Raw genomic sequence first — 27478 nt, forward strand, 5'->3', positions numbered from 1 at the left:
TGTTCATTGCCCACAGTTCGGCTTCACACAACCTTGTACGCATGCTCTACCGCTGAACTTGAGGAGCCAGTCTAGGGCCTAGGCGCAGACGCACTGAGCCCAAGCAGCCGGTGATGGCGGCAGCAGCGGCGGTGGCTGCGGCGGGTCCGGGCCCATGAGGCGACGACGGAGGCGGGACGGCTTTTACCCAGCGCCGGACTTCCGAGACAGGGAAGCTGAGGACATGGCAGGAGTATTTGACATAGACCTGGACCAGCCAGAGGACGCGGGCTCTGAGGATGAGCTGGAGGAGGGGGTGAGGCCCGGGGTCCCGGGGGGCCCGAGGTGACAGGGCCAGGGCGGCGGCGCGGGCCCTGGAAGCCCGGCGCGTCGGAGAGCTCGGAGACCCGGGGAAGGGGGGGCGCGAGTAGTCTCCAGGAGGAGCGTAGGCGCCGCGCGGTCCGAGGCAGGGGAGCGGGTGGGGCGGACCTGGCCCTAGGTGTGAGGCCGCTTTGGGGCTCGCAGGTGCAGGTTGCGCCTGTAGCCGCAGGTCGCGCCTGTAGCCCTAGATCAGCGCAGCCGGGAGCAGTCTATTTGTGGAGGGAACGAGAAAGGGCGCGTGGTCGATTCCTCTAGCTCTTGAACTTGAGTGTGGCGGGGCGCGAGTGGTGTAAGCGCGTGTTGGGGGGAGGAGGACTGCGCTTTCTGGGTGTCCCTTAAGTGCAGGTGAAGTGCGGAAGGGTTTCCCTTCGAATGTAAGTTTTCAAGTATTAAATCTTCAGACCTCCCACAACCACCTCTCTTCTCGGCCTGTCGCTTCTCTCCTAGGAAGCGCTCAGCTGTTAGAAGTGACAGCTGAAAACTTCTGTCGGGAGTAGCGCTGCCGCTGCTGTTACAGCCACCAGGAGTTTTATTTCGGGAGCAAGGGGGCTCTGCTGCATCTTCCAGGGTTTGTTTGTTTGCTTTTTTTTTTTTAAACACCCTCTTCCGTGTGACTTTTTTTTTTTCTTTTCTTAAAGCATTTATAATGGCACACGGCATTTGTAACTTTCCCCCTAGTTGAAGATGTCTACCTTTTTTCAAAATACTTTGTGTAATTTGGGGGTGGAAAAAAACCAGCGTTGACAGCTGTGATTTGGCTTGCCAAAAATAAATTGCTTGTACTGAGACTTGTGAATGGTGGTGTGAGGGCTTTCCTTGCTGTAATTTAGGGTACTAAATTTAGAATTGTTTTTTCCTAATGCATAGCTTGGTTTTACCTTTGCTGTCTTAATAGTTTGTTATTCTTTATGGAATACCATTCTTTTTTCAAGATAAAGTTATTGAAAAATCACAAATTGCACTTGAAGCTCAAAAATACTGTTGTCATACTAAGTCACTGATTCTGGGCAAATGATCACTCCTGGTAACCTCATGATAATTTAGATTTTAAATCCCACTGTCTAGGTGAGCACATGAGTTAAGGACTGGTGTCAGATATTTGCTCTATGTAAGAGACTTCCCTTTTCCTTACCTGATTTTCCTCTCCAGGAAAGTAAGTTGTGCCCTGCTTGTTGCCAAAAGATTGAGATGCTATTAAAAAAAAAAAAAAGAGCTTTGAACATTGTAAGAAACTAAGTGGGCTGAAATAAATTGTTTTTTCATAATGAAATGAATCTAAATAAAAATCACAGTTTGTAAGGTGGGTATTTAGTTGTATACTTTTTAGTATGTTTGCCTGCAGAATTCCAGGTACACGACATACAATTTGAAACAGATATGGAATTACTTTCACTATGTATTGCATACTGTCATTAATTATATTGGCTCCATATGGCAGCGGCTTTGGAGCGGGGCAAGGGGGAAAACTGGGTAATTCAGGAGATGTTAAAGCAGTTGAAAGTAAAACACTGTATTTAGATTTCTGTTACGAAATGGGATCTCCTTGAGATGTGTTTTGGCCTGCTCCTGTACATTCATTTTGTTGGGTACAAGCAAACAGGTTTTGAGAGAGTGTGGAAGAGGAGGCCAGAGAGATTGGTAGAAATATGAAAGAGAAAGAAATAAGACTACTACCCTGGGGAGGGGAACTTTGGAGAAAAAGCAAAGGTAAAGAGGATTTTGAGGAAGAGCCTTCAGTAGAATATATCTTACTTAGCAATGCTTTTGGAGTTGAAAATATTTCTTTTGAATGTGTTATTCCAAGAGATTCCTCAAGGTAGACAAGTGAAAAGAGTTGAGAATGGGATTGGGTTGGCCACTTGAGGAAATGCAGTGGACATCCAGGTTTCTCTAAAACAAAATCTAAAAATTCTGAAAAACAAGAGAAGTTTAGAATCTTGGAAAATCTGGGTAGTCGTGAATATGCAACACTTAGTACACAAGCTTTTAAAACATTGGTCTCAGAGAAGCCCCACTTCATCATTGTATAGCAAGGAAACTGAGGCATAAACCAGAGAGGTGATTGCTCAAGACTACATAGATAACTAGTAGTTAACTAGTAGTGTCTGCTGATTCCATTCAGCCTGCAGGCTTCATTGCACAGCTTTTTCATTGCATTTACTTGTCTTGTTCATTCTGTACCTCTTTGTGGTGGGTTAAAAGTTAATTCAAATCCCTCTAGGCATTGTCACTGGCTGTGTGGCTTTTTTTTTTTTTTTTTTTTTTTTTTTTTTAAGATTTTACTTATTTGAGAGAGAGAGAGACAGCACAAGCAGGCAGAGCACCAGACAGAGGGAGAGGGAGAAGCAGGCTCGCCAAGCAGGGAGCCTGATATGGGGCTCTGTCCCAGGACTCTGGAATCATGACCTGAGCTAAAGGCAGGCGCTTAACTGACTGAGCCACCCAGGTGGCTGTATGATTTATGATTGTATGATTTAGAATAAATTGCTTAATCTGACACTACTTTCTTCTCTGTAAGATGAGGATTATGTGAGTTAAAGTATATAAAATATTGTCCTCTTAAAACATTCTGGCATATTAAGCAGTTAGCTTGTTCATGGAAATACAGCTGTCAGTCTTACTCATTGTCAAAAAACCAAACGTTCAAGTTTACCCTCATTTTTGCCTAGAGACTTGATAAATGCAGTTATACCAGAGGTGCTGCATTTTTGAAACTGTAGGGTTTTTTAAATTATTGGTCCTAGTTAGAGCTATATGCCTTTTTAGATATGTTACACTAGCTAAATTTATATTAACCAATATATATGTTTATACAGCATAGTTAATTCTTTAGTTAGTAAAGGATGTCTTCATGAGGACAGTAAATGAAAGCATTTATGAATAAAGCTGAATGTCTCTTAACTAAGAAAAGACCCTGATTGAATACCTCAAAAGACTATATTAAAAAGCAATGGGTAAGAGCGTTTTGGGGGAGGGGGCTGGATGGGTGGGTTTGGATCTTTTTTTTTGTTTTTCACTGGTGGTGGTATAATTTGGGGAGAGTGAGTTGAAACTAAGGGAAAGTTTTCCTCTAGAGAGTTTCATTAGATTATGAAGATGTTGTAAACTTCTGTTTTCTATAGAGACACAAAAACAGTACTAATCCTTAATTTTTACTCTACTAATTCAAAATTTGAAGTAGTCACAGAAGCTTACTGCATGAGTTTCAGATTGGGATATCAGATTTTTATTGAGCAAAAAGTTTAAAATTTTTTAGTGCTTTGAAAAATATAGTGCTAAAGCAAATATTCACTGTTACGAAAAATTACAGAAAAACATCAGTAGTTATCCTGCATTATAATAGGCATTATAAAGCAGTTTTAAGTAGCTCAAGATTTTGAGCAAGGTTTACTCCTTTTCTCCCAATTCATTGATTTTCTGAATCTTATTTTATAATGAAATGTTTGTGACAAGCAGGCAAGTGGATAAACCGTATAATGGATATCTGGATTAAGGATATTTCACCCATTGTGTAACAACTTATTTACATTTTTATGAAATGTTCTCTCTTTGATTGGGATCTTAGGCATATTAAGTTGAATTTATATACAATTTTAACTTAAAACTTGGGAAATAGTTTGGTGGGTGGTTTGAAACATACCTTGAATAGTTCTTAGGTGAGCAGGATTCATGTTGTCAATCATAGTAGCACATGAAGAAAAGCATTAAGTCATAAAAAGTCATAAAGCTTAAAGCGGAGGAAAAAAAAAATCTAACTGAAAAGTTTCCTATGAAAGAATTGTGTATGTATTATATAATGTTAGCCTGATGCTTCAGGTGTGAGACTTTTCTGTCGGTCACGTGGGCCACAGAAAAGCATTGTGCCTCAAATGTTTCTGCTCCAGAAGGTAACGGTAGGAAGTTATAAACACAGATGGAGGTGGTAATACAGGCCTGGCTGGCTTCGGAAATGAAATATAGCCGCAGGCCATATCTTTCTAGGTGGCTTCAAAGTCATGGTTTAGTGTTAACTACCCTGTGGTCTTTAATTTAAAATTAAGTAAAACTAACATTAAAGTAAAAACAATTATGTATTACTACTTTTATCACATTTGAGAGAAGTTAGTCTTTTGTCTTTAAAGTGAAGCCATTATATGTGAAGCACTGGAGACCAAAAAAACCTTTAACCATAACTACTACTACCCCCCCACAAAAGAAACTGTATCAAGTTGAAACTGCAAGAATTTTTTTCCCCTTGGTATTGCCCCATCCATTTAGCTCAGTCTAACATTGAAACTTACATGCCTAGTATTAGCCTTCATCCTGACTTGTTCACACCATGAGTAAATTTTGGCTGAAAACTTATAGTTTTGGGGGGACATTTAAGCATCCTTTGTTTAAGAATACTATCAGTTTTCTTTGTGTAGCTTGAATGTGTACTGGTACCTTTTTTTTTTTAAAGGTTTTATTTATTTATTTGACAAACAGAGATCACAAGTAGGCAGAGAGGCAGGCAGAAGAGAGAGAGGAGGAGGAAGCAGCCTCCCTGCTGAGCAGAGAGCCTGATGTAGGGCTTGATTCCAGGACCTTGAGACCATTACCTGAGCTGAAAGCAGAGGCTTTAACCCACTGAGCCACCCAGGCGCCCCTGTACTGGTTCCTTTGAAGGAAGTTATGTTCAACTAAACATTTTATAAATTATTCTAAAATGTTCAATAAAAACTTAAAAACTTGGGGCGCCTGGGTGGCTCAGTGGGTTAAGCCGCTGCCTTCGGCTCAGGTCATGATCTCAGGGTCCTGGGATCGAGTCCCGCATCGGGCTCTCTGCTCAGCAGGGAGCCTGCTTCCTCCTCTCTCTCTCTCTGCCTGCCTCTCCAACTACTTGTGATTTCTCTCGTCAAATAAATAAATAAAATCTTTAAAAAAAAAAAAAAAAACTTAAAAACTTACCGTTTTTAAAAAATACTTAAATTCCAGTTAGTCAGCCTACAGTGTAATATTAGTTTTAGGTATACAATTTAGTGATTCAGCACTTAAAAAAACATCATTATTGAGAGCCCAATTAAGGGATATCCTTTTATATAAATTGAAAGACTCATAACCAGACTGTATTCAAGAATACTTACTTTAAAGCTATATTTTATAATATTCATAACTGAATTTCTACTGCCCAGGGTTTTTTTTTTTTTTTTTTTTTGGCAATTCTGTGACTTTTAGTGTATTTATAGAGTTGTACAACCACCACTGCAATTTAGTTTTAAAACATTTTTATTGCCTTAAAAGAAACTGGGCCCATTTAGAGTCACTACTGCCACCTCTATCCCTAGGTAACCAGGGGTCTACTTTCCATCTCTGTAAATTTGCTTTTTCTGGACATTCCATATAAATTGAATCATTCAGTATGTGGACTTTGTGTCTGGCTTCTTTTACATAACATGACGTTTTGGAAGATCAGCTATGTCATAGTATGTACATAGAACCAAGTTGTATTCCATTGTATGTGTCAACCACATTTTATTTATGAGTTCACCAGTTGATACTCATTGCAGTTGTTCAGTTTTTGACTGTTGTGAATAATGCTGCTAAGAACATTTGTACCCAACTCTTTATGGAACATATATTTTTATTTTTCTTGGGTAGATACCTATGAGGAGATTTGCAGGGTTATATGTTAAGTCTACGTTTAATTTTTCAAGAAACTGCCAAACTGTTAAAGAGGTTGTACCATTTTATATTCCTGACAGTAGTTTACCAGTGTTCTAATTTCTCTCCTTCTTGCGCAACTTACTTTTCTGTCTTTTTAATTATAGCCATCCTGTGGATATGAAGGGTTATCTCAGTGTGATTTTGATTTGCATTTGCATTTCTGTAATGGCTGATGATGTTGAACATCTTTTCAGGTGCTTATTGACCATTTGTGTATCTTGTTTGGAGAAATACCTGCTCAGATTCTAACATACTTTTTAAAAATTGCGTTATTTTTAAATTTTTGAGTTGTAGAAGTTCTTTATATATTCTTACTCTGTGGGTTTTCTTTTCACTTTTGAAGTGCAAAAGTTTTACATTTTGAATAAGTCCAGTTTATTGGTTTTTTTTTCCTTGAGTCATTTGTGCTTTTGGTGATGTGTCTTTTTTAAAGATTTTATTTATTTATTTGAGAGAGAGAGAGAGAGCGCGTGCACAAGTTGGGGCAGGGACAGAGAGACAAGCGGACTCCCTGCTGAGCAGGAAGCCTGACATGGAGCTCTATCCCAGCACCCTGGGATCAGGACTAAGCAAAGGCAGATGCTTAATTGACTGAGCCACTCAGGTGCACCTTGGTGATGTGTCTTTTTTTTTTTTTTTTTTAAAGATTTTTTATTTATTTATTTGACAGAGAGAAATCACAAGTAGATGGAGAGGCAGGCAGAGAGAGAGGAAGGGAAGCAGGCTCCCTGCTGAGCAGAGAGCCTGATGTGGGACTCGATCCCAGGACCCTGAGATCATGACCTGAGCCGAAGACAACGGCTTAACCCACTGAGCCACCCAGGCGCCCCTTGGTGATGTGTCTTAAGTAATCATTGCCTATCCCAAGATCATGAAGAATTACTTTAGGTTTCTTGTAGGAGTTTTGTAGTTTTAGCTCTTATATTTAGGCCTGTGATCAATTTTTTTTTAAAGGTTTACTTATTTATTTGAGAGAGAGTATGTACATGGAACGTCAAGGGACAGAGGGAGAGGGAGAGAGAATGGCTAGCAGACTCCATGCTAAGTGTGGAGCCTGATGTAGGGCTCAATCCCATGACCCTGAGATAACTACAGAGCAGAAACCAAGAGTCTGACATCCAATCAACTGTGCTAGCCAGGCACCCCAGGCCTGTGATGAATTTTAAGTTAATTTTTTAGTGTGGTGGAATATGGTGTGAAGTAGAGAACTGAAGTAATTTTTTTGCATGTGGATATCCAAATGTTCCAGGACCATTTATTGAAAGACTGTCTCTTTCCCATTGAATTTTCTTGGCTCATTGTAAAAAATTAGTTAACCATAATGTAAGGGTTTATTTCTGGACTCATTTCTATTTCATTTATCTATATGTCTGTCCTTAAACCAGTATCTCATTGCCTTCGTTGGTGTTGCTTTGTTGTAAATACATTTTAAAATAAGGAAATGTCAGTTCTTCGACTTTGTTCTCCTTTTTTCAAGATTGTTCTAGCTATTTTGGGTCCCTTGCATTTCTGTATGAGTTTTATAGTGAGCTTGTCAATTTCTGTAGAAAGAAACCTGGGATTTTGATAGGATTGTGTTGAACCTATATACCAGTTTGGCTAGTATAACCATTTTAAACAGTATTAAGTCATCAGATCCATGAACTTGGAATGTCTTTTATTTAGATCTATACTGTGGTCAGAATAAATGTTCGGCTGGCATGACTCTTGACAATTTGAGGGTGATTCTTAATTATTTTGCTTTGATCAGCCACATCATACAGCATAGTGTCTTGGACTGGTTGTGGTTACTATAGGCTTAGTTAGGTTGTAGTTACATGTTATGTTAGTCTTGTGTATCATATCATATCAGAGCACTTTTTGTAAATAATTTGATTTAGTAATTCATACTTAAAAGCTGATGTCTTTAGTTTCACAATACACAAAATTTATCTTTTGAATAAATGTAATTTTTAAAGGAGCTATCATCCAGTTTTTTTTTTGTAGATCATTATTGAGTAGAATCGGTAGCGTAATTGTCATAGAAAACTAAAAATGAAATCCCTGTGGTACTGTGTACCTTATTTTGTTCATCATGACATTTGCCTGTTATTAAAGTATAGAGAGTTTTTAAGCTGGTTTATTTCATTCATTTCTCTTTTTGTAGTAGGGTGAAGCATTACATATTTTGATTTTATGTTTATGAGGTTATTTATTTTTACAACTTTAACGTATTTTTCAGGGTCAGTTAAATGAAAGCATGGACCATGGGGGAGTTGGACCATATGAACTGTAAGTTTATATGAAAAGATTTCATTGTGCTGTCTTTCTTTACAAGTAGGTTTTATAAGTTCTAGTTTGTAGCCATCATGTGATTCCAGTAATCTCTTCTTAATTATCTAGTCATATATGTGAACTTGGTTTATTGAGTTTAGCTCTAATATAGTAATATATCCAGGTTTTGAGATCATATATAGATTTTAAGAGAAAGATATTCATTCTGATTAACACTAGAATGAATATGAGTCTGAATGGGTTAGAAATTTTTACTAGGTTAATAGAGTCAACTTTTCTTTCTTAAAAATAAAATTTTTAGAAATGCCTTCAAAGTCCAATGTTTTTTGTTCTACTTGTAATATGTCATTCATACAGAGATTTCAAGCCATCTTAGGCAAACTCTGTTAAGTGAAAATGGTGATTAATCTGCTCTATACCCCAAACTTAAGTAAAAACCATGGGTTGGGGGTAGACCAAGATCTCTCATATAAAAAGCATTGAAGGAACAAATTGCCACTTAAATGCCACTTTTGGAGTCTTTAAAGCAAGCTAATAGTAGCTATGGAAAGGTGCATGGATACATTCTCTTAGCAAGAATTTTTGTAGCATAAAGACTTGAACTAATCGGGTACTTTTACAAAGTTCCCAGATTTTCTGAAGTTGCTAAATGAAGTTGGATAATACCTAGTCTCATAGACATTTTGAATGAACTAAATATGAATAGCCAGAAGACTTTTTTCCTTTGTCAACTTGCTCAATAAACTTGTTCTAATTTTATCTTAGTTTGGGGGTGCTCAGTGTTTCAAAAAATAAGTAGCATATTCTGTAAACAAGCAGATAAGCAATTATCAAGTCATCCTAATCTTGACTTACCTTGTCATTGAATCATTAGTTTATTGAGAGTACAGATAGTAAATTTGTTATGTACCTTTTCCTTTTTACTTATTTGTATTAAATTATAGTAAACTGAAGGTAATTTAACTTTTTGAGAATTTACTTTTGGTTTTAATTTTCTTCTCAGTGGCATGGAACATTGTGAGAAATTTGAAATTTCGGAAACTAGTGTGAACAGAGGGCCAGAAAAAATCAGACCAGAATGTTTTGAGCTACTTCGGGTACTTGGTAAAGGGGGCTATGGAAAGGTAGGAAGTATTTTTGAAATAAGAGCTATTGTCTGTTTGGGTAGGTTAATTTTTGGTGGGGGATAGGTTAATTTTTTTTTTAATTTTTATTAACATATAATGTATTACTTGCCCGAGGGGTACAGGTCTGTGAATCATCAGGCTTACACATTTTACAGCACTCACCATAGCACATACCCTCCCCAATGTCCATAACCCAGCCACCCTATCCCTACTCCCCCACCCCCAGCAACCCTCAGTTTGTTTTGTGAGATAAAGAATCTCTTATGGTTTGTCTCCCTCCCTGTTCCCATCTTCTTTGATTTTTTTGTTCCCTACCCCCCATAACCCCCCGCCCTGTATATACTCGTTCAGCAGTCCTCTTCAGTCTTTGCTAGCTGTCAGCAAAGGATATGATCGCTTAATCTGATACTCTTTGGAGGATGTACAGAAGTTCTCTTCCTCCCAACATAAACATAAAAGACTGACACATAATAGGCACTCAGTCAATATTTGTTGAATAAATAAATAGACAACGTTGCCAGTCAAAGTCTGTTATTAGAGGAATCCTTCCTTCTTTTGATTAAAGGGTATCCTCTATAGGTATCCTCTTAAAAAACCATTCCTTACTTTTAATGGGCATGGCATATTGCTAAATGTTACTGAGATCTAAATCTGAATTGGTTTTCTTTGACTTGCAGTATTTGGAGGTTTAGTTAGGGAAGCTGAAGAATCTAAGAAGGGAGAAGAAAAAGGAAGAGAACTGCTTAGCTTCATATTTTGCCCACGTCTTTCTAACATATGACCTTATCTTTATGTGTGCTGTCCAGGAAAATTTATACCTAGCTATTCTTTATCAAAAGGTAGAATTTAGATAACATTTTAGTAGTTAAGTTTAAGAACTATTTATGCTACTGTGTAGTGTTAATTTTTTCATTGCATGACATTTGTAGTTTCTTCTTAGGCTTAAGGACACATTCTGATTTGTTCTAATCATCTTGAATGTGGAACACATGCACTTTGAGTCTCACATTGTTTTAGCTATTGCATGATAAAGTTTTATATAGTTAGCCATTTTAAGGAATAGGTAAACAGTAATTCCTGTCAACTATTATTAAAGTTTTATGTGAAGCAAGAAAAGTGGCACTCCTAGAAGAAATTTACAAAATAATTTATAATTTTTACTTTTGGTATTCTGCCTCTGAGAACCCTGATTATAGCTTTTTCCAAGCAAACTTGGATTTTGTGTATAAAGTTATATAGATTGTTCATTATTAGATGATCACTGACCGACTTGGCCACCAGATGTCAGCAGACCAAATAGAACAGTCCCATGTTTCACAGATTTCATTACTAAAGCTTTAATATAGTCTGCTCTTTCAGCTTATCATTTTTGCACAGTCTTTGTGTTACTAGTTTTTATAAGAATATAAACTGTTGTATCTGTTTTCTATAAATAGGAATTAAGGGAGTGTGACTAACCTAGTTTAGCTTTTAGTAACAAACACTTTTTTATTTTTTATCCAGGTTTTTCAAGTTCGAAAAGTAACAGGAGCAAATACTGGGAAGATATTTGCCATGAAGGTGCTTAAAAAGGTGATTCCTTTCCTCCTTTTTGGTCCTTTTTCTTCTTCTACTTTTTTTTTTTTAAGTAGCTCCATGCCCAGCATAGGGGGTGAATTCCATGACCCTGAGATCAAGAATTGCATGCCCCACTGAGCCAGCCAGGCATCCCTCCCCAACTTTATTGTTAACTGCTATAAAATCCACATTTTGGCCTAAAATTCTCAGTCAAGAAAATCTATAACACAATACTACATGTCCTCTTAGAATGTGAGGTGTTTCATTATTGGTATTCGTGTTTTCTGCTTAGTGAACATGGAGAGGAGAGCTCTTTTAATTTTCCTCTGAGGTAACTCTTTTAGCTCTTTGTTCTGGTCTCCATTTCTAAGTAATAGGCAAGTTCTGCTGTCACTTAATACAGCAGTTTTAGAAATATGTATTGATTTCCACTCTATTCTCTTTTACTTCTTCCTCCCTTTTCCCTATATTCTGATTTTGCTTCATTTTCTTTGAGTCTACTGTTGTCTTCTCATGCCTTCCAACAACTCTGTTTAGGTTAATGTTCTATGGTCCCACTTACTAGGTTGTCTATCAGTTCCATTTATTTTCCTGTAGATATACCATCAAAACCTTCTGTCCCCCATTCCTGCCTGTATTGGTAGCTCTGGAGGCATAGCTGCCATTATTGGACTTTGGTCACAATCCTTGGAATCCCTTTGGCTCCATCAGTGTTGGAGTCTTTGTGTCCTGGATCCCATATCTTCCTTTATCATTGTTAATTCCCTTGTTGCCTCTTGTGGTGACCATCTACCAGTGGCTTCCTGAGCCAAAGGCAGACACTTAACTGTCTGAGCCCCCCAGGCACCCCCAATTCCCATTTCTTTAGAGATCTATTTTTCTTATTTATTTATTTATTTGTATATTTAACATCTTTAAAAAAGAAAAGATTTTATTTATTTATTTGTCAGGGCTGAGGAAGAGAGCACAAGCAGGGGGAGAGGCAGGCAGAGGGAAAAGCAGGTTCCCCGCTGAGCAAGGAGCCAGATGTGGGACTCAGTTCCAGGACCCTGGGATCATGACCTGAGCCAAAGGCAGGCACATATGCACTGAGCCACACAGATGTCCCTAGAGATCTATTTTTCTTTTAAAATATCTAAAATTTTCTTTAGTTTCTGTTCTGAATTTTCTACAGTGGTATATTTATCTTCCTTTGATTCTTATTATTTTCTTTATTTTTACTCTTTGAATCTTGAGAGTTCCAGTCCTTCAATCTGTGGGAGATTTTCTTATATGATCTCTGATAATTTCTCCCTCTACTGTTTTCTCTTCTTGGATTTATAGTTAGTTGGATATTGCACCTCCTGGACTGATCATCTGTTTTTCTTATCTTTTCCATTTGTCTGCTTCTTTGTCTTTTTGTTTACTTTCTGAGATTTTTCTAGAAATTTGTTTTCTAATCCTTTTACTGATTTTTTTAAAGCTGTAATATTTGTGGTTCCCCAGAGCTTTGCCATTTTTTTTCTTTTATTTATTTATTTTTTTAAAAAGATTTTCTGTTTATTTGAGATGGAGCACAAGTGGGGCAGAGTATCAGAGGGAGAGGGAGAAGCAGACTCTTAGCCGAGCAGGGAGCCTGACATGGGGCTTAGTCCCAGGACCCTGAGGTCATAACCCAAGCTGAAGGTAGACACTTAACTGACTTTTTCTTTTTATAGCAACTGTTTTATGAGTACATTATCTTATCTTATTCCTCTGAGGGTATTTATGATAATTCTTTGAAATGTCCTTTTTTTCTAGGCATTAGATCTCTTTTCTAAGTTCCTGTTTGCTTTAAGTTTGATTTAGTCTCTTTCTTCCATGTCAAAAGTCTTCTTTAGATGCCTGGTGTCCTTTACTGATTGTTCATATTTAAGAGTGAAATTCTGAAAAGCTGATCACAAGCTCCATCTGTGTAGGAAGGCATGTTTTTAGCTGGCAATTGACTGAGAACCTCCAGATATCATTTTCTGTAGTCAGTTGGTGCTGACAAAGATCCTCTATTCTTTTGCATAGAAAAAGCATCCTGGAGCTGGATGGGAGAGAAGAGATGAAGATCTTAACCTTCCAATACGCAGACCTTCACTGAAGTCAAGTTTTTACTTTAGCACTTCACTCTGTATCTGATATTTCACTCTTTTTTTTTTTTTTTCTTGGAGAGTACACCTTTCCAAGTGTTAGTAATCTACCTATTTTTAGTCCTCTACCTTCTGCCTTCTGTAGTCCCTAATGACTTTTTTTTTCCTTTCTTGCTTTTTATTTTTGTCTCCAATTTTTGAACCTACTAGGGTTCTATAGATGGAATCAACTTCTTTTGAGTTCTCTGTGCAGGCATTTAGGTTTGATCATATTCTACTCCACTGAGTCATGTACCATTGCTTTAAACCACTCTGTTTTCTTTACCTCCTGATGTGTGGAGTTAAATGCATTTCCTAGTTTTATTGAAAATGGGTTATGTGTGTTTGGTTTCTTGTTCTTTTTGTTTGGGATTAATTTCTGAGAAGATCACACTGTCTTAAAACAAGTCTTAGTAGAAAACTGTATTAAAAGACAATCAAAACGACTTTTAACAAAAATTACAGGGTTTATAATACTTCAGTCCTTATCTTCCTAATTTTTACTTAAGCAATATACATGACTTATTAATTTAAAAGCTGAGGAACAAATATGACCACAACTTTATTGGTGATTGTCTTTTTTTTTTTTTTTTTTCAAAGATTTTATTTATTTATTTGACAGAGAGGCAGGCAGAGAGAGAGAGGGAAGCAGGCTCCCTGCCGAGCAGAGAGCCCGATGTGGGACTCAATCCCAGGACCCTGAGATCATGACCTGAGCCGAAGGCAGCGGCTTAACCCACTGAGCCACCCAGGCACCCCTGTCTTTTTTTTTTTTTTTTTTGATTTGTTTGTTTATTCAAGTAATCTCTTGAACTCATGACCCGAGATTAAGAGTCACATGCTGTTCTGACGGAGCCAGCTAAAATCACCCCTGGTGATTGTCTTAAAAGAACCAGTTTAGATATTCTGAACTTCACTTTCTATATCAATAAGTCAGTATTAATCTGCTGTCTGGCTTTCCCATTGGAATCATTTGAGATTAATGATGGAGATAATATAATAATGCTTGTCCTAGAAATGTTGAAAGAAGTACTGGTCAAGATTCTTAGGTTAATTTATTCCTTTTTTTTTTTTTTTTTAAAGATTTTATTTATTTACTTGACAGAGAGCACAAGTAGGCAGAGAGGCAGGCAGAGAGAGAGAGAGAGGAGGAAGCAGGCTCCCTGCTGAGCAGAGAGCCCGATGCGGGACTCGATCCCAGGACCCTGAGATCATGACCTGAGCCGAAGGCAGTGGCTTAACCCACTGAGCCACCCAGGCACCCAATTTATTCCTTTTGATATATTTTATAATCAAGGCTGACCATAATTAGTCACAGTTCTGTCTTAAGTCAAATATGTTTCTGGCATGGGCACCTTAAATGAAAAGAAGAGGGTGTTGTTTTTCTACTGATGGTGGATAGGCACAGAGTACTGGGAAATCCATAGACTTATATCTAAGACCTAACGTGATTGCCTCTCCATGTGCTTAGTTACCACTCCTTCCCAGTCTCAGGGTTTTTCTTTCCCCAAGCGTGGCTAGAGAGTCAGATGCTGTTTCATGTTTTCCTTGCTGTCCCTGAAAACAAGCTCACAGTATAAATAATGAAAGTGAAGAGGTGCTAGGGTTAAGTCCAGAATTTTAATTCCTAACTAGATAAGATGACAGATTGCTGCCTTCGAGCTTCTTTATTCTGATTTTATTATTATTAACCCTCTTGAACTCGGTATGTGGTAAGAACATGTCTTTTTCCAGTCTTGAAGATGAAATCAGAGTAGAATCACATGTCTCTTTATCTTTTTTTTTTTTTTTTTTTAAAGATTTTATTTATTTATTTGTCAGAGAGAAAGCGAGCGAGATCGAGCACAGGCAGACAGAGTGGAAGGCAGAGTCAGAGGGAGAAGCAGGCTCCCTGCGGAGCAAGGAGCCCGATGTGGGACTCGATCCCAGGACGCTGGGATCATGACCTGAGCCAAAGGCAGCTGCTTAACCAACTGAGCCACCCAGGCATCCCGACATGTCTCTTTATCTTAAATGGTGTTTACATCTGGACAGTTTGTCTGAATTTTTCAGTTATTCTGGGATTTTTTTTTTTTTTTTACAAGAATGGTACTACTTGGGTATTTTCTCAGGGTGAAATGTTGAGGAAAAGACTCTCTTTCCCACCAGTTGCAACAAAGATGTACCTTGGAAGCAAAGTACTGTTGCCCATGGCATTAGTTTAGCCCACACTGTAAATTTTAGACTGTTTGGCTAAAGGCTTGTGGTTAACAGATTGATCATACTTGTTTCATTCCTTCTTTTATTGAATCAGTTGAGAACTGGTAATGTGCCAGGCATTATGCTAGATACTGAGATTTAGGATTTGAGGCAAATGTGTTCTCTTCCTCTCACTCTGCTTACCATATAATTCAAGGGAAGAATTGTTAAGCTTATTCTTACAATTTTTTTTTCTATCTTGTGGTCAAAATCCTTTCTACTTTGAGGTTGAAACCTCCCTCAGTATTTATCATTCTTTTTTCTCCTTCCTAAGCCTAGTCATCCTGTATATCTTTGCTGTCCTTATATTAAATAAGTAATCAGTAGCCTAGCCTTCTAATTCCCTGATCTCAACTCTATCAGCTTTCACCTCCATTCCACTTTACCAGCCCCCATGGCTGTATTCTCCACCTCTGAAGTGTTGGACTATAATAGAACAATAACTTTCTCACTTCTTTATTCTCACAATGCTTGGTCTTTGGCTCTCAACCTTTTAGTTCTTTGACCGTTTTGGGTTTTTTTTGCTAAAGTTCTTGACCCCCTTCTTATTTCACTTTATTCTGAATCTGGTATAATCAGCATGATCTGCCATTTTAGTTCTTGCTAGCCCCATTGACCTTATTTTTAGGAAAGTCCTACTCCTAATAGTTCAGTTTTTCATACTCTTTTATTCTTTTATCTCAGCTACTGAGCATTGCTGGCAGAAATCACATAAGCTTATAGATTGCTGCTAGGACAAATTAATAGTACCCAAATCATTTGGACCCTAAGTATTCATCAGCTGTTTCTCTCTCTCTCTTTTTTTTTTAAAGATTTTTTAATTTATTTGACAGAGAGAGATAAAGAGGGCACAAGCAGGGAGAGTGTTAGGCAGAGGGAGACGGAGAGGCAGGCTCCCTGCTCAATGTGGGGCTCGATCCCAGGACCCTGGAATCATGACCTGAGCTGAAGGCAGACACTTAACAGACTGAGCCACCCAGGTGCCCCACCAACTTTTTTTCTCCATGTTACCAGACAACTTTCATTTTCTGTAACTGTTATCAGTCCCTCTTAACTCTTTAGTACACTGCTTCTTCCTATTTGAGGCTGTCACATGTGATTTCCTTCCACTTGCTGTTCTGATCCCTACCCCTCATACCATATTAATCTGCATTTTTACTTGTCTTTACTTCCTTCTCTCCAGTGTTTAGTAGGAGATGTATTCCTCCTCCTTTTCAAGGTTAAGCCTTCTGCTTATGTTTTGGATCCCATTCCTTTCTGCCTGGTAGGGGTCTTTGTCACTTCTTTCTGTTTTTCCATCCTCTGTTCTGACTTCTTTTTTTGTTTATGTATATTGGTGCTTTTGCCATATTTAGTAAAACAGATCCTTCTTTCACACAAAGTCTTTCGATAGCTTCTACCCTCTTTGCCTTCTTAGCTGAATTTCTTGAGAAGTCATGTTTTTTTTTTTTTTTTAAGATTTTATTTATTTATTTGACAGAGAGAAATCACAAGTAGATGGAGAGGCAGGCAGAGAGAGAGAGAGAGGGAAGCAGGCTCCCTGCTGAGCAGAGAGCCCGATGCGGGACTCGATCCCAGGACCCTGAGATCATGACCTGAGCCAAAGGGAGCGGCTTAACCCACTGAGCCACCCAGGCGCCCTTGAGAAGTCATGTTTTATTATTTTTTTCATTCACTCTATTTTGACTTAATGACTCTACTATTTCAATGAAACTCTTGTCACCACCAATCTCCTAATGGCTGACTTCAGTGGTCTTTACTTAATTCATCCTTAATTTACCTCTCTGTTACATTGAAGCTAAGAAAACTGGTTTGTTTACTTATGTGATTCTATTTACTAATTTTTTTAAATTAAAGATTTATTTATTTATTTATTTGACAAGCACATCACAAGTAGGCACAGAGACAGGCAGAGAGAGAGGTGGAAGCATGCTCCCGGCTGAGCAGAGAGTGCAATGTGGAGCTCAATTCCAGGACCCTGAGATTATAACCTGAGCCAAAGGCAGAGACTTTAACCCACTGAGCCACCCAGGCGCCCCTATTCAGTTGCATTTATGTATTTCTGTTGTGTTCATAGTTTTATTTCCCTCCCCCATCCTTGTTGATTTAATTTTATTTTTGGGAATATATAAAACATTAGCATGGTTCAGAATTCAAAAACCCCTATTTTATAATCACAATAATATTTGATTTAGGTAAGAGAAAAAGAAAAACTTTAGGTAAGCTAAAAGCGTTGAGGCTTTACTCAGAAGGTGTTCGCAGAAGTCTAGTCCTATTACTTTTTTTTACCTTTCCACTGTCATTAGCTTTTGGTTTATCTTAGTTATCTTATTGAAGATATAAGGAGATACATGTACATGTTCTTATTTCCCCTTTCTGACACAAAAGGTGGTATACTATATAATACTGTTATGCCATATATGCTCTTTTGTACTGATTTTGGTTTTGTTTTGGTTTCACAGAGAAATTCCCTGTTCTTTTTAAAGCTTTTTTTACACATTAGGTCGATAGTCTATAGGTTTTTATCCAGTATTCTATACATGGCCATTTAAGTTGTTTTTAATATTGCACTTTAATAATATTGCAACTACTGATCTTGTGTGTATGTTTTTCATGTTACTGGAGATGTACCAGAACTTAGTCCTAGAATTTAATTTAGACCGTACATATCCAAAATAATGCATCATTTTCCTAAAACTGTTTTGACTTTCATTTCCTGTTATTGAATGATAATCATTGTCCTATTAATTATGCAGAAACCATGGTATCATCATTTCTTCTCAACCTAGTCAGCAAGTGCTGATGATACCTTTTCTTTTTTCCCACCTTCCTTTTTCTTTTTTCTTTCTTTCTTTCTTTTTTTAGAGAGGTGGGGTTGGGAGGGGTAGAAGGAGAGAATCTTAAGTAGGCTCCATGACCAACATGAAGCCCAATGTGGGGCTCAGTCTCACCACCCTGAGATCATGACCAGAGCCGCCAAAATCAAGAATTGGACGTTTAACTGACTGAACCACAAATGCCCCCCACCTTCATTTTTTTAGATACAGGTCTTACTTAATTTAGTTTACTGTTATTAGCCCCCCAGCTAGTCTCATTTCTTCCCTAAAACTCCGAACTACTACTAAAACTGTCTTAAAGCCAAAGATTACTCATTTTCAGAACCTTAACATTTTTCCTCTGCCTCTGAGATAAGATTTAAGTGCTTTTTTGTTTTTTTTTTTTAAAGATTTTATTTATTTATTTGACAGAGATCACAAGTAGGCAGAGAGGCAGGCAGAGAGAGAGAGAGGAGGAAGCAGGCCCCCCGCTGAGCAGAGAGCCCGATGTGGGACTCAACCCTAGGGCCCCGAGATCATGACCTGAGCCGAAGGCAGCGGCTTAACCCACTGAGCCACCCAGGCGCCCGATTCAAGCGCTTTTGCCTGGGTACCTAGGCCTTCCATTTCCTGGTCTCCACCTACAACACCAGCCTAATGTCTAGTCACTTCTAACCGTATTGAACTACTTATAGATTACCTAGACATGTCCTGTCAAGCCTGTTTTGCACTGGAAATGCTTTTTTTATCCTCTGTGTTTCATTTTAATATTTTTCATGATACAGTTTAGGTATTGCCACCTCCCAGTACACTTCTTGCCATGTTAGCTATAGTTTCTCTCTTCTCCCATAGCACCTTGTGTTTACCTGCATTGACTTCTCTCTCTTCCCTGAGACTTTGGACTCCTAATAGCTGGAGACTTCTGTTCGTTCTTCTTTTTATTACAGAGCCTGGAGCATAGTAGACATAGAATAATTAGTGAACATATGAATAAACTTCATCTGTTTACATTTTTTAAAAAGGTATCTTTAGGTTATTTACATGTTCAGTGCAAAAAATCGAAACAGTGCAGATATATATAAGAAGTGAATGACTTCCATTACTCCTATCTCAGTCTCTGGTGAGAACTATAATTAAATTAATTATATTAAATATTAAACTATTGGCAAGAAGAACACAAAATAGAATTTCCAGTTACTATAGAATAAAAATGTCTACTGTTTTGTTCTTATAGATCATCTCTTTTCCTTTAGGCAATGATAGTAAGAAATGCTAAAGATACAGCTCATACAAAAGCAGAACGGAATATTCTGGAGGAAGTAAAGCATCCCTTCATTGTGGATTTAATTTATGCCTTTCAGACCGGTGGAAAACTCTACCTCATCCTTGAGTATCTCAGCGGTCAGTACACTCAGTTTGGTGTAATTATTTGCCTTTGCTCCAGAAACTGGGTTAAACATTATTTTCCAATGGAAAAAATGCTTTTTCCCCAATGTGATTCAATAGTTCTTAAAATTGACAAATACATTGACATAAGAAATTTAGATGTCATGTGTTTCTTTTTGCAGACAAATATGAAGAGATTTTTTTTTTTTTTTTTTTTTTTTTTTTTTTTTTTTTTTTTTTTTTATTTTTTTTAAAGATTTTTTCTTTTTGCAGGACAGAGAGAGAGAGAGAGAGAGAGGAGGAAGCAGGCTCCTGCTGAGCAGAGAGCCCGATGCGGGACTCGATCCCAGGACCCGGAGATCATGACCTGAGCTGAAGGCAGCGGCTTAACCCACTGAGCCACCCAGGCGCCCCCAAATATGAAGAGATTTAAAGGTTAGGTTTTTTCCCCCATCTGTGAAATTTTATTTTAATCCTAATCCCTTTGTAATCATACTTAAAATAACAAACACCTAATTGATACAGAGCCATCGCATTGACTGTGCTGGGGTAAGATACTATAATTCCAATGAACTATCAAAGCATTTCTAAACTCAAATGGAAAACTTACTGAGAGTATTTAAGATACTAAATATTTTCAAAATTGCATCTCTAAACAGAGTTTTTTGGTTGAATGTAGCTTTTTTGCTAGACTGTGCAGTTTACATAGGAAGACATCCACAATTTCCAGGGATTACTACCTCCTCAAACCTTGTTGCTTATCATTTCTAAATCACAGGTATCTATTACCAGCCAAGATATCTGAGTTTTCTGAAAAAGAGGTTCCACAATGGCCTGTAACATGGAACAGAAAGATGCAGAATTTAGCAACTTTTTTGTGACTGTGTTGCTGTTTTTTGAGTAACTTTATTTTGACAATTTTGGATTTATACAGAAAAGTTGCAACAGTACAAAGACTTCCCACGTATTCTTCACCTAGATTCCCCAAGTGTTTTCATTTTACAGTTGTTTTGTTTCATCCTTCTTTTCTCTCCCTATGTATATGTATATGTATACATATATATGTGTGTGTATATATATGTGTATGTGTATGTATATATATATACATGTATATGTATAAACACACTTTTTTTTTCTGGATTGCTTAAGTGAGTGTTTCAGACATAATTTCCCATTACCCCTAAATGCTCCAGTTTATATTTTCTAAAATTAATGACAGTATCTTAACTCTACTAAAATTATCAAAACTGGAAATTAACATTGATACAGTAATATCTCTCAGCTCCCTTTAACCTAAACAGTTCCTCAGTCTTTATCTTTTGTGACCTTAACCTTTTTTAAGAATATAGGCCAGTTATTTTGTAGAATGCACCAATTTGGGCTTATCTGATGTTTCCTCAAGATTAGATTCAGGTTATGCATTTGGGGAGGACCATTGAAGTGGCATTGTGTCTTCTGTCAGATCAGGAGGTACATGATGTTATATCTTTGTCCCATTGCTGTTGATGTTCACTTTGATCACATTTATAAGGTGGTGTTGGCCAATTTTTTCCCTGGAGAAGTTTACCCTTTGTAATGAATAAGTATCTTGAGATACTTTGGGATTATTGAAATATCTTATCTCTCATCAAGCTTTCATATACAGTTTTAGCATTCATTGATTCTTGCTTGAAACAATTAACTGTAATGTTTGCCAAGTGATTTTTCTTATTCCGTCATGCCTCATTTATTTATTTGGCATTCTGCTGTAACAAAGAGCTTTTCCTTCTCTCCCATTTTAAAACCTAATTTATTGATCTCTTCATTGATTTACATCATTGCGGGCTCATGTATTCTAAGATTATTCAATGGAATATAAGTTGTTATTATCTTGATATTCAAAACAATGTCATGCTTTTAATAAAGCTGCTGCTAGATTAATCTAGATTAAGAGATCTGAAAATATGGAATAAGGGCATTCACTAATTGTAATTTGTAAGGGTGGCTTAATTATATACTAACATTTTTCTGCTTAGGATAAAATGTGAGAGAAGTTTTAACCAAGATTACTTTTTTAACCTCAGGTCTGGAATCTTTGAACTATTTTGAAGTTTAAAGATGTAAAACCTAGAATTCCAAAACGTAGTTTTCACATAAGAATAAGAACACTGCAAAAATAGAATCCTGAAGACTTAGTTTTAAACCTATAGTTTTTAGGATCTGTTTTTTAGTTTTAAGGAACTGCTATCTTTTAACTGTAGTTAAAAGAGAAAGCACAACCTTCTCATTAGAAATGGGTTGGAAATGAAAATTGTTTTATTTCTAAGCCCTTTTCCTTTTCTTCGCAGGAGGAGAATTATTTATGCAGTTAGAAAGAGAGGGAATATTTATGGAAGACACAGCCTGGTAAGTGAAATTTTTACAGTTGCATGGATTCAGGTAATGATTCATATAATTAAAAGCAAAGCCCTTTTCCTACTGTGGGCAGCCAAATGATTCAGTAAATTGTTCTGGAGCCAGTCAGTCACTCAGGACTTCAAGGGGGAGAAGTATCTTTGGGATGGGGCAGATTTTGGAGGTCACATCATTCCTTTGCCCCCAGGCCTTGGGTGGAACGCTCTTCACGCCAGTTCCTAACAGAACCATTCTCACTGGGGCTTTCTTTCCTTGAATTGGTAAGCTGCCTGCCTTGGCTGTGGGTGAGTGTGGTTTTCCGGTGAAACTTTATGTCTGGAACAATGGAAAGTATCAGAAATCATCTCCTCTTTTTTTTTAGACTTTCCAGTTCCCAAGGTGCAGTCTTAGGGAGGTGATAAGCCGGCACACATCATCTGTGGATTGATTCTATGGCCAGGATGGGATCTACCCTTATATTTCTTAAGATGGCATCTGCTTCAAATTAAAAATATACACATCCTTTTGTGAGATGACAGTATTGGGTAACAATAAATCAGTTTATCCTACACATTAATTGAATAGAAAACACTTAAATGTTTTTTTCTACTTTAATTACCAAACTGCATTCCATTGTTTAATTTCAGGCCTTTTCTAACACAGAAGCTGCATTTAAGAGCCTTAGGGATGAAGTACCCTTTTTTGGAGGAGGCTCTCTGAGCCCTGTTGGAGGCTGTATTTGTGGTCCTGCTGGCTGTGAAACTGCCTCAGTCCTCTAGGACACACCCTCTCCATCCTGGAGTAATCTGCAGGATTGCAACATTGTTATGCAGCCAGTATTGCAGTGCCTTGTGCTTTTCGAATCCAGACAGGGTTGACTCAGCCCTTTATTCTTTTGAGGTAGATAAATTTGAGTGTCACACAGTTTATAGTTGTGGGCTGGCTGGCAGGAGGGAGGGCAGATACTGTGGGCATGAACTGTATATAAATAATGCAGCTGTATTAAGGGATGAGTGGGCTTCTAAGGGTCAGATTATTTATAAGGTATCTTTCGAAACTAAGACTTGATCTCTGAGAATAACAAAGTTCCTGTGTCCTATGGGATTTTAAAATTGGGGGTGGGTGGGAGAAATTTGCTTTGATCTGAATGACTATTGTCCTAATTCCTATTAGGAACAGAACAAAAGCCAGTGACAGTTTGGCATATTCTGGACTTTTTTGAAATTAGTAGTATGTTCTAAAGAAAACATTTTATAGTTTCACTAAATAAGTGAAACATAAATGTCACCATGCCTTTTGGCAGCATCCTGTGCCATCTCTTTCCCCCATACCCACCCCCATCCCCACTAATTTGGTCTTTGGTGCATGTCTATTTCTTTCAAGGAATTTTGCTCCATACATAAACTGCTTTGAATATATTACTCTTTTTAATTTTATTAAATCACTTTTGTTTCCAGCTTTTATTTGGCAGAAATCTCCATGGCTTTGGGGCATTTACATCAAAAGGGGATCATCTACAGAGACCTGAAGCCGGAGAATATCATGCTTAATCACCAAGGTGGAGATATACTGTAAACAATTCTATAGTAAATAATCATCTTAAAATCCTCCCACCCAGGTCATGGTCGTTTTCAAAGCCCCATAGTCATGTAACTTCTGTTATACACTCCTCCCTCACAATTTATGGCATCATAATGCTTGCTGAGATTTAAGTATTTAGATAATTGTGATTGATGAGATTAGAGGAAGTTAGGAATAACTAACCACTTAACTGTGTTTTCTGGTTTAATCCTTGCTCTTTATAGCTTATCATTCTTTTGAAATCTTTACATAACATGTGAGCCAAAAGCCAGTCCCAACTTTAGTTTTGGTTTGTCCCTTAAATTGGAAAGTAGATCTTAACCCTATAAATTGAGTTTTCCTTATTGAAAAAAGATGCATAAATATTAGAAGCAGTACTTTTTATGATAAATTTTATTAATGCTGTAGAAAAGGATTAGAATTGAACCAAAATATTTGATGTAGCCTTGGAAAGAAAATGTTTAGTAGGCATCAGTTTATTCTTGGTGTTCATAACAACAAACATAAAAATCAGAAAGGCTCATACTCTGTGCAGCTGTACGTAGAACAGACTGAGTCTTGATTACAACTACATGCTGCTAGAGACAGTTTGATTTATGCAAGAGTAATCTGGGCTCAGTAGACTTCTCAGGTCACTCATACCCCAAAGGAGCAACCAGCCAGCCAGGCTGTTGGGGTGCTGTTGGGGTGCCTTCAATCTACAAAATGATACATGAGGTAGTTAAGGGTTTTAAATTCTTGGACAGGAAATGGTGTGGACAACTGATGCTAATATGAATATGTTTCAAATTGTGCTTTTTTTCTCGTTTTCTGTTTTTCTTTTCTTTTCTTTCTTTTTTTTTTTTTTTTAGGAGAAATTCTACTTAACCAAGCACATCATGGGAATATATGTATCTCTGTCCCTCCCAGTTCCGCTCCCATCCCCCCACACTTGGATTCTGATTCTGAATTCTAAGGCAAAGGATAGAATAGGGAAGTGACTAGTTAACTTCTTTGATTCATAATGCTGAGTGTGTCAGGTGGTTCTGTGAAGATAAAGGTCATATTTTTTTGTATGTCAGAGTATCAGTAAGCCATTACGTTTTCTTTTCTCTGAAATAAACCTGGAATAGTAGGGTTCCTGGGGTGGTTGAACCACTCTATATCTAATAACATTTTAGTAAAGCTAAGCTTGAACTGCAATGTTCTTTGTGTAAGGTGGTGAGTTTTTCACTTTTTGGATTAGAGCTGACAGTCCCTTGCCATAGCAATTTCATTTCTTTTTCTGAATTGGCAAGTATTAGCAGAATTAGCCAACTTGTTTCATTGATGTTCTGAGACCATTTAAAAAACTGTCCAGTCACAGTTCACTGTGGTAAAAAGTTATATGTTTGAAGTATAGTGTCAGACTTTTAAATGATGCAACATATCTTTATAAGGGTTTGTGTACTTAAACCAGACTTTTTTTTTAAAAGATTTTATTTATTTATTTGATAGACAGAGATCACAAGTAGGCAGAGAGGCAGGCAGAGAGAGTGAGAGGAGGAAGCAGGCTCCCTGCTGAGCAGAGAGCCTGATGCTGGGCTCGATCCCAGGACCCTGAGACCATGACCTGAGCTGAAAGCAAAGGCTTTAACCCACTGAGCCACCCAGGTACCCCTTAAACCAGACTTTAGAGAATTTTTCTTGAAGGCTTGCTTTCTCAGGATGGTAGAGGATTCTAGGTATAGGTAAAGATAGAGCTTTGGAAAAACTGTTTTACTTATTTCTCTGTTTTCCCTTTATATTATATCATTGGCCAAAAATGACTGTGTTAGCTTTAAAAAGTTAGCATCCCATATTATGGATGGCACCTTGCTAGTTGTTTGTATCTTCAACAAATATTTAAGGCAGAAAATGTTAAATGGAAGAATAGATTATTGTCTTCTATGATACATTCAAACACTGCACATGCTTAGAATTCTCAGAATAACCATGCTGTGATCTTTCATTGTAGGTCATGTGAAACTAACAGACTTTGGACTATGCAAAGAATCTATTCACGATGGAACAGTCACACACACATTTTGTGGAACAATAGAATACATGTGAGCTGCATGTTGCAAGAAATATAACTGGTTTGGGGGGGTGATAGCTAACTTTCACCTGGTTTATGTAGGGCCATTTGGCTCAGTATATTGTTTTTAAACTTCTAATTCAGATGATATGCAAATGGGTGAATTTTTAGGCGTATTATTTTTCTCATTGTAGGGCCCCTGAAATCTTGATGAGAAGTGGCCACAATCGTGCTGTGGATTGGTGGAGTTTGGGAGCATTAATGTATGACATGCTGACTGGAGCAGTAGGTGCACAGTTAAAAGCTGCATGTATTATGGTCTGTGCTGAGTAGTTATTAAATCATTATGGCAAGAGACCTTTCCTGTGCTTTTTAAAAATGTTACTGATGGAGTTACTTAAAAAAAAATTAACACTAATTGCTTTATTGGTAGTAGTATGGGCCCTTTACTTTTAAAAACATTTTTGTTTAAATGATCTGTCATGTCAGTCCTGTGAAATAGGTATAAAATAGATACTGTCCTTATTGTATAAAAAGAGAAAGTAAAGCATAAAATCACAGGGCTCACCTATTACCACACAAAGTTAAAAGTGGAAACCCAGTTTCTTCTGAGATGTTACTATTTCTTCTTTCACGCTGCTTAAAAACTATGGATCTTTAGCAGTCAGTCCATATCACAGCATACATTTCTGATCTTTATGCATAACGGACTAATTTAGGAAATGGATGATTTTAATTTTTATATGCTAATTTTTCACACTCTCTTCTACTCGTAGCCCCCATTCACTGGGGAGAACAGAAAGAAAACAATTGACAAAATCCTCAAATGTAAACTCAATTTGCCTCCCTACCTCACACAAGAAGCCAGAGATCTGCTTAAAAAGGTAGGACAAGAGGGGCGCCTGGGTGGCTCATTAATTTTTTAAGATTTATTTATTTGACAGACGGATCACAAGTAGGCAGAGAGGCAGTCAGGGAGGGGGAAGCAAGCTCCCTGCTGAACAGAGAGCCCGATGTGGGGCTGGATCCCAGGACCCTGGGATCATGACCTGACCCGAAGGCAGAGGTTTAACCCACTGAGCCACCCAGGCACCCCTGAACATACATTTTAAATAAAGGATCATATATATTAATCAAAAAACCTACAGTTTTTACAGGTAAAGTACACATTTTTTAAAGATTTTCGTTCCTTGGGGTGCCTGGGTGGCTCAGCTCGGGTCATGATCCCAGGTCCTGGAATTGAGCCCTGCGTTGGGCTCCCTGCTCAGCAAAGAGTCTGCTTCTCCCTCTCCCTCTGCCCCTGCCTCTCCCTTACACCCTCCCCACTGCCTGCTGCTTGTGTGTGCTTTCTCTCTCTGTTCTCTCTCCTTAAATAAATAAAAAAATTTTTTTAAATATTTTTTTTCCTAAGCAATATTTAGTTATAATTAATAAAGCCAATTTTCTCAAAATAGAGAAGCAATATAGACAAGCAAATTCTCTAAATAAAAAATAATCAATTTGACTATGGCTTATCATGTTTTGTTTTGTTTTCCCTCCTTAAAGCTGCTGAAAAGAAATGCTGCTTCTCGACTTGGAGCTGGTCCTGGGGATGCTGGAGAAGTTCAAGTAGGGATTGGCCTTTTTGGTGGTTTGAAGGGAAGATAGAGCTAATTTTATTTATTTGTGAGGGTTGTGTGTAGTTGTTTAAAGTATAGCTTATTTGGGGGGGGCACCTGGGTGGCTCAGTTGATTAAGCATCCAACTCTTGGTTTTGGCTCAGGTCATGATCTCATGGTCTTGGGATCAAACCCTGTTTTGGGCTCCAAGCTCTGCCTGCAGTCTGCTTGAGAGATTCTCTCTCTCTCTCTCTCTCTTCCCCTCTGCCCCTCCCCGTACTTGTGTGCATGTTTTCTCTCTCTCAAATAAATA

At 37.8% G+C, this 27478-nt stretch overlaps 1 protein-coding gene across 12 annotated transcripts in view; it reads left to right on the plus strand.

The window, feature by feature from the left end:
- Nucleotides 1-50: 50 nt before the first annotated feature.
- RPS6KB1 (ribosomal protein S6 kinase B1) overlaps nucleotides 51-27478 on the plus strand; it is a 43740-nt gene continuing 16312 nt past the window's right edge. For 2 of the 12 annotated variants that reach the window (XM_045070364.1, XM_045070363.1), the window contains exons 1-11: nucleotides 65-295; nucleotides 8267-8316; nucleotides 9323-9443; nucleotides 10950-11018; nucleotides 19446-19593; nucleotides 21906-21963; nucleotides 23409-23509; nucleotides 25508-25598; nucleotides 25762-25885; nucleotides 26344-26451; nucleotides 27113-27175. In XM_045070364.1, the coding sequence (XP_044926299.1) occupies nucleotides 155-295; nucleotides 8267-8316; nucleotides 9323-9443; nucleotides 10950-11018; nucleotides 19446-19593; nucleotides 21906-21963; nucleotides 23409-23509; nucleotides 25508-25598; nucleotides 25762-25885; nucleotides 26344-26451; nucleotides 27113-27175 (1074 nt within the window). In that variant the 5' untranslated portion in view covers nucleotides 65-154. Of the gene's footprint in view, nucleotides 296-821; nucleotides 929-8266; nucleotides 8317-8807; nucleotides 8871-9322; nucleotides 9444-10949; nucleotides 11019-18722; nucleotides 19215-19445; nucleotides 19594-21905; nucleotides 21964-22159; nucleotides 22233-22333; nucleotides 22850-23408; nucleotides 23510-25507; nucleotides 25599-25761; nucleotides 25886-26343; nucleotides 26452-27112; nucleotides 27176-27478 lie in introns of those variants that run through there. The other 10 variants (XM_045070369.1, XM_045070366.1, XM_045070361.1 and 7 more) reach the window with 10 other exon arrangements.

Source organism: Mustela putorius, unplaced genomic scaffold, assembly GCF_011764305.1.
Source record: "Mustela putorius furo isolate JIRA1106 unplaced genomic scaffold, ASM1176430v1.1 tig00003962_pilon_pilon_pilon, whole genome shotgun sequence".
NCBI classification, from domain to species: Eukaryota; Metazoa; Chordata; class Mammalia; order Carnivora; family Mustelidae; genus Mustela; species Mustela putorius.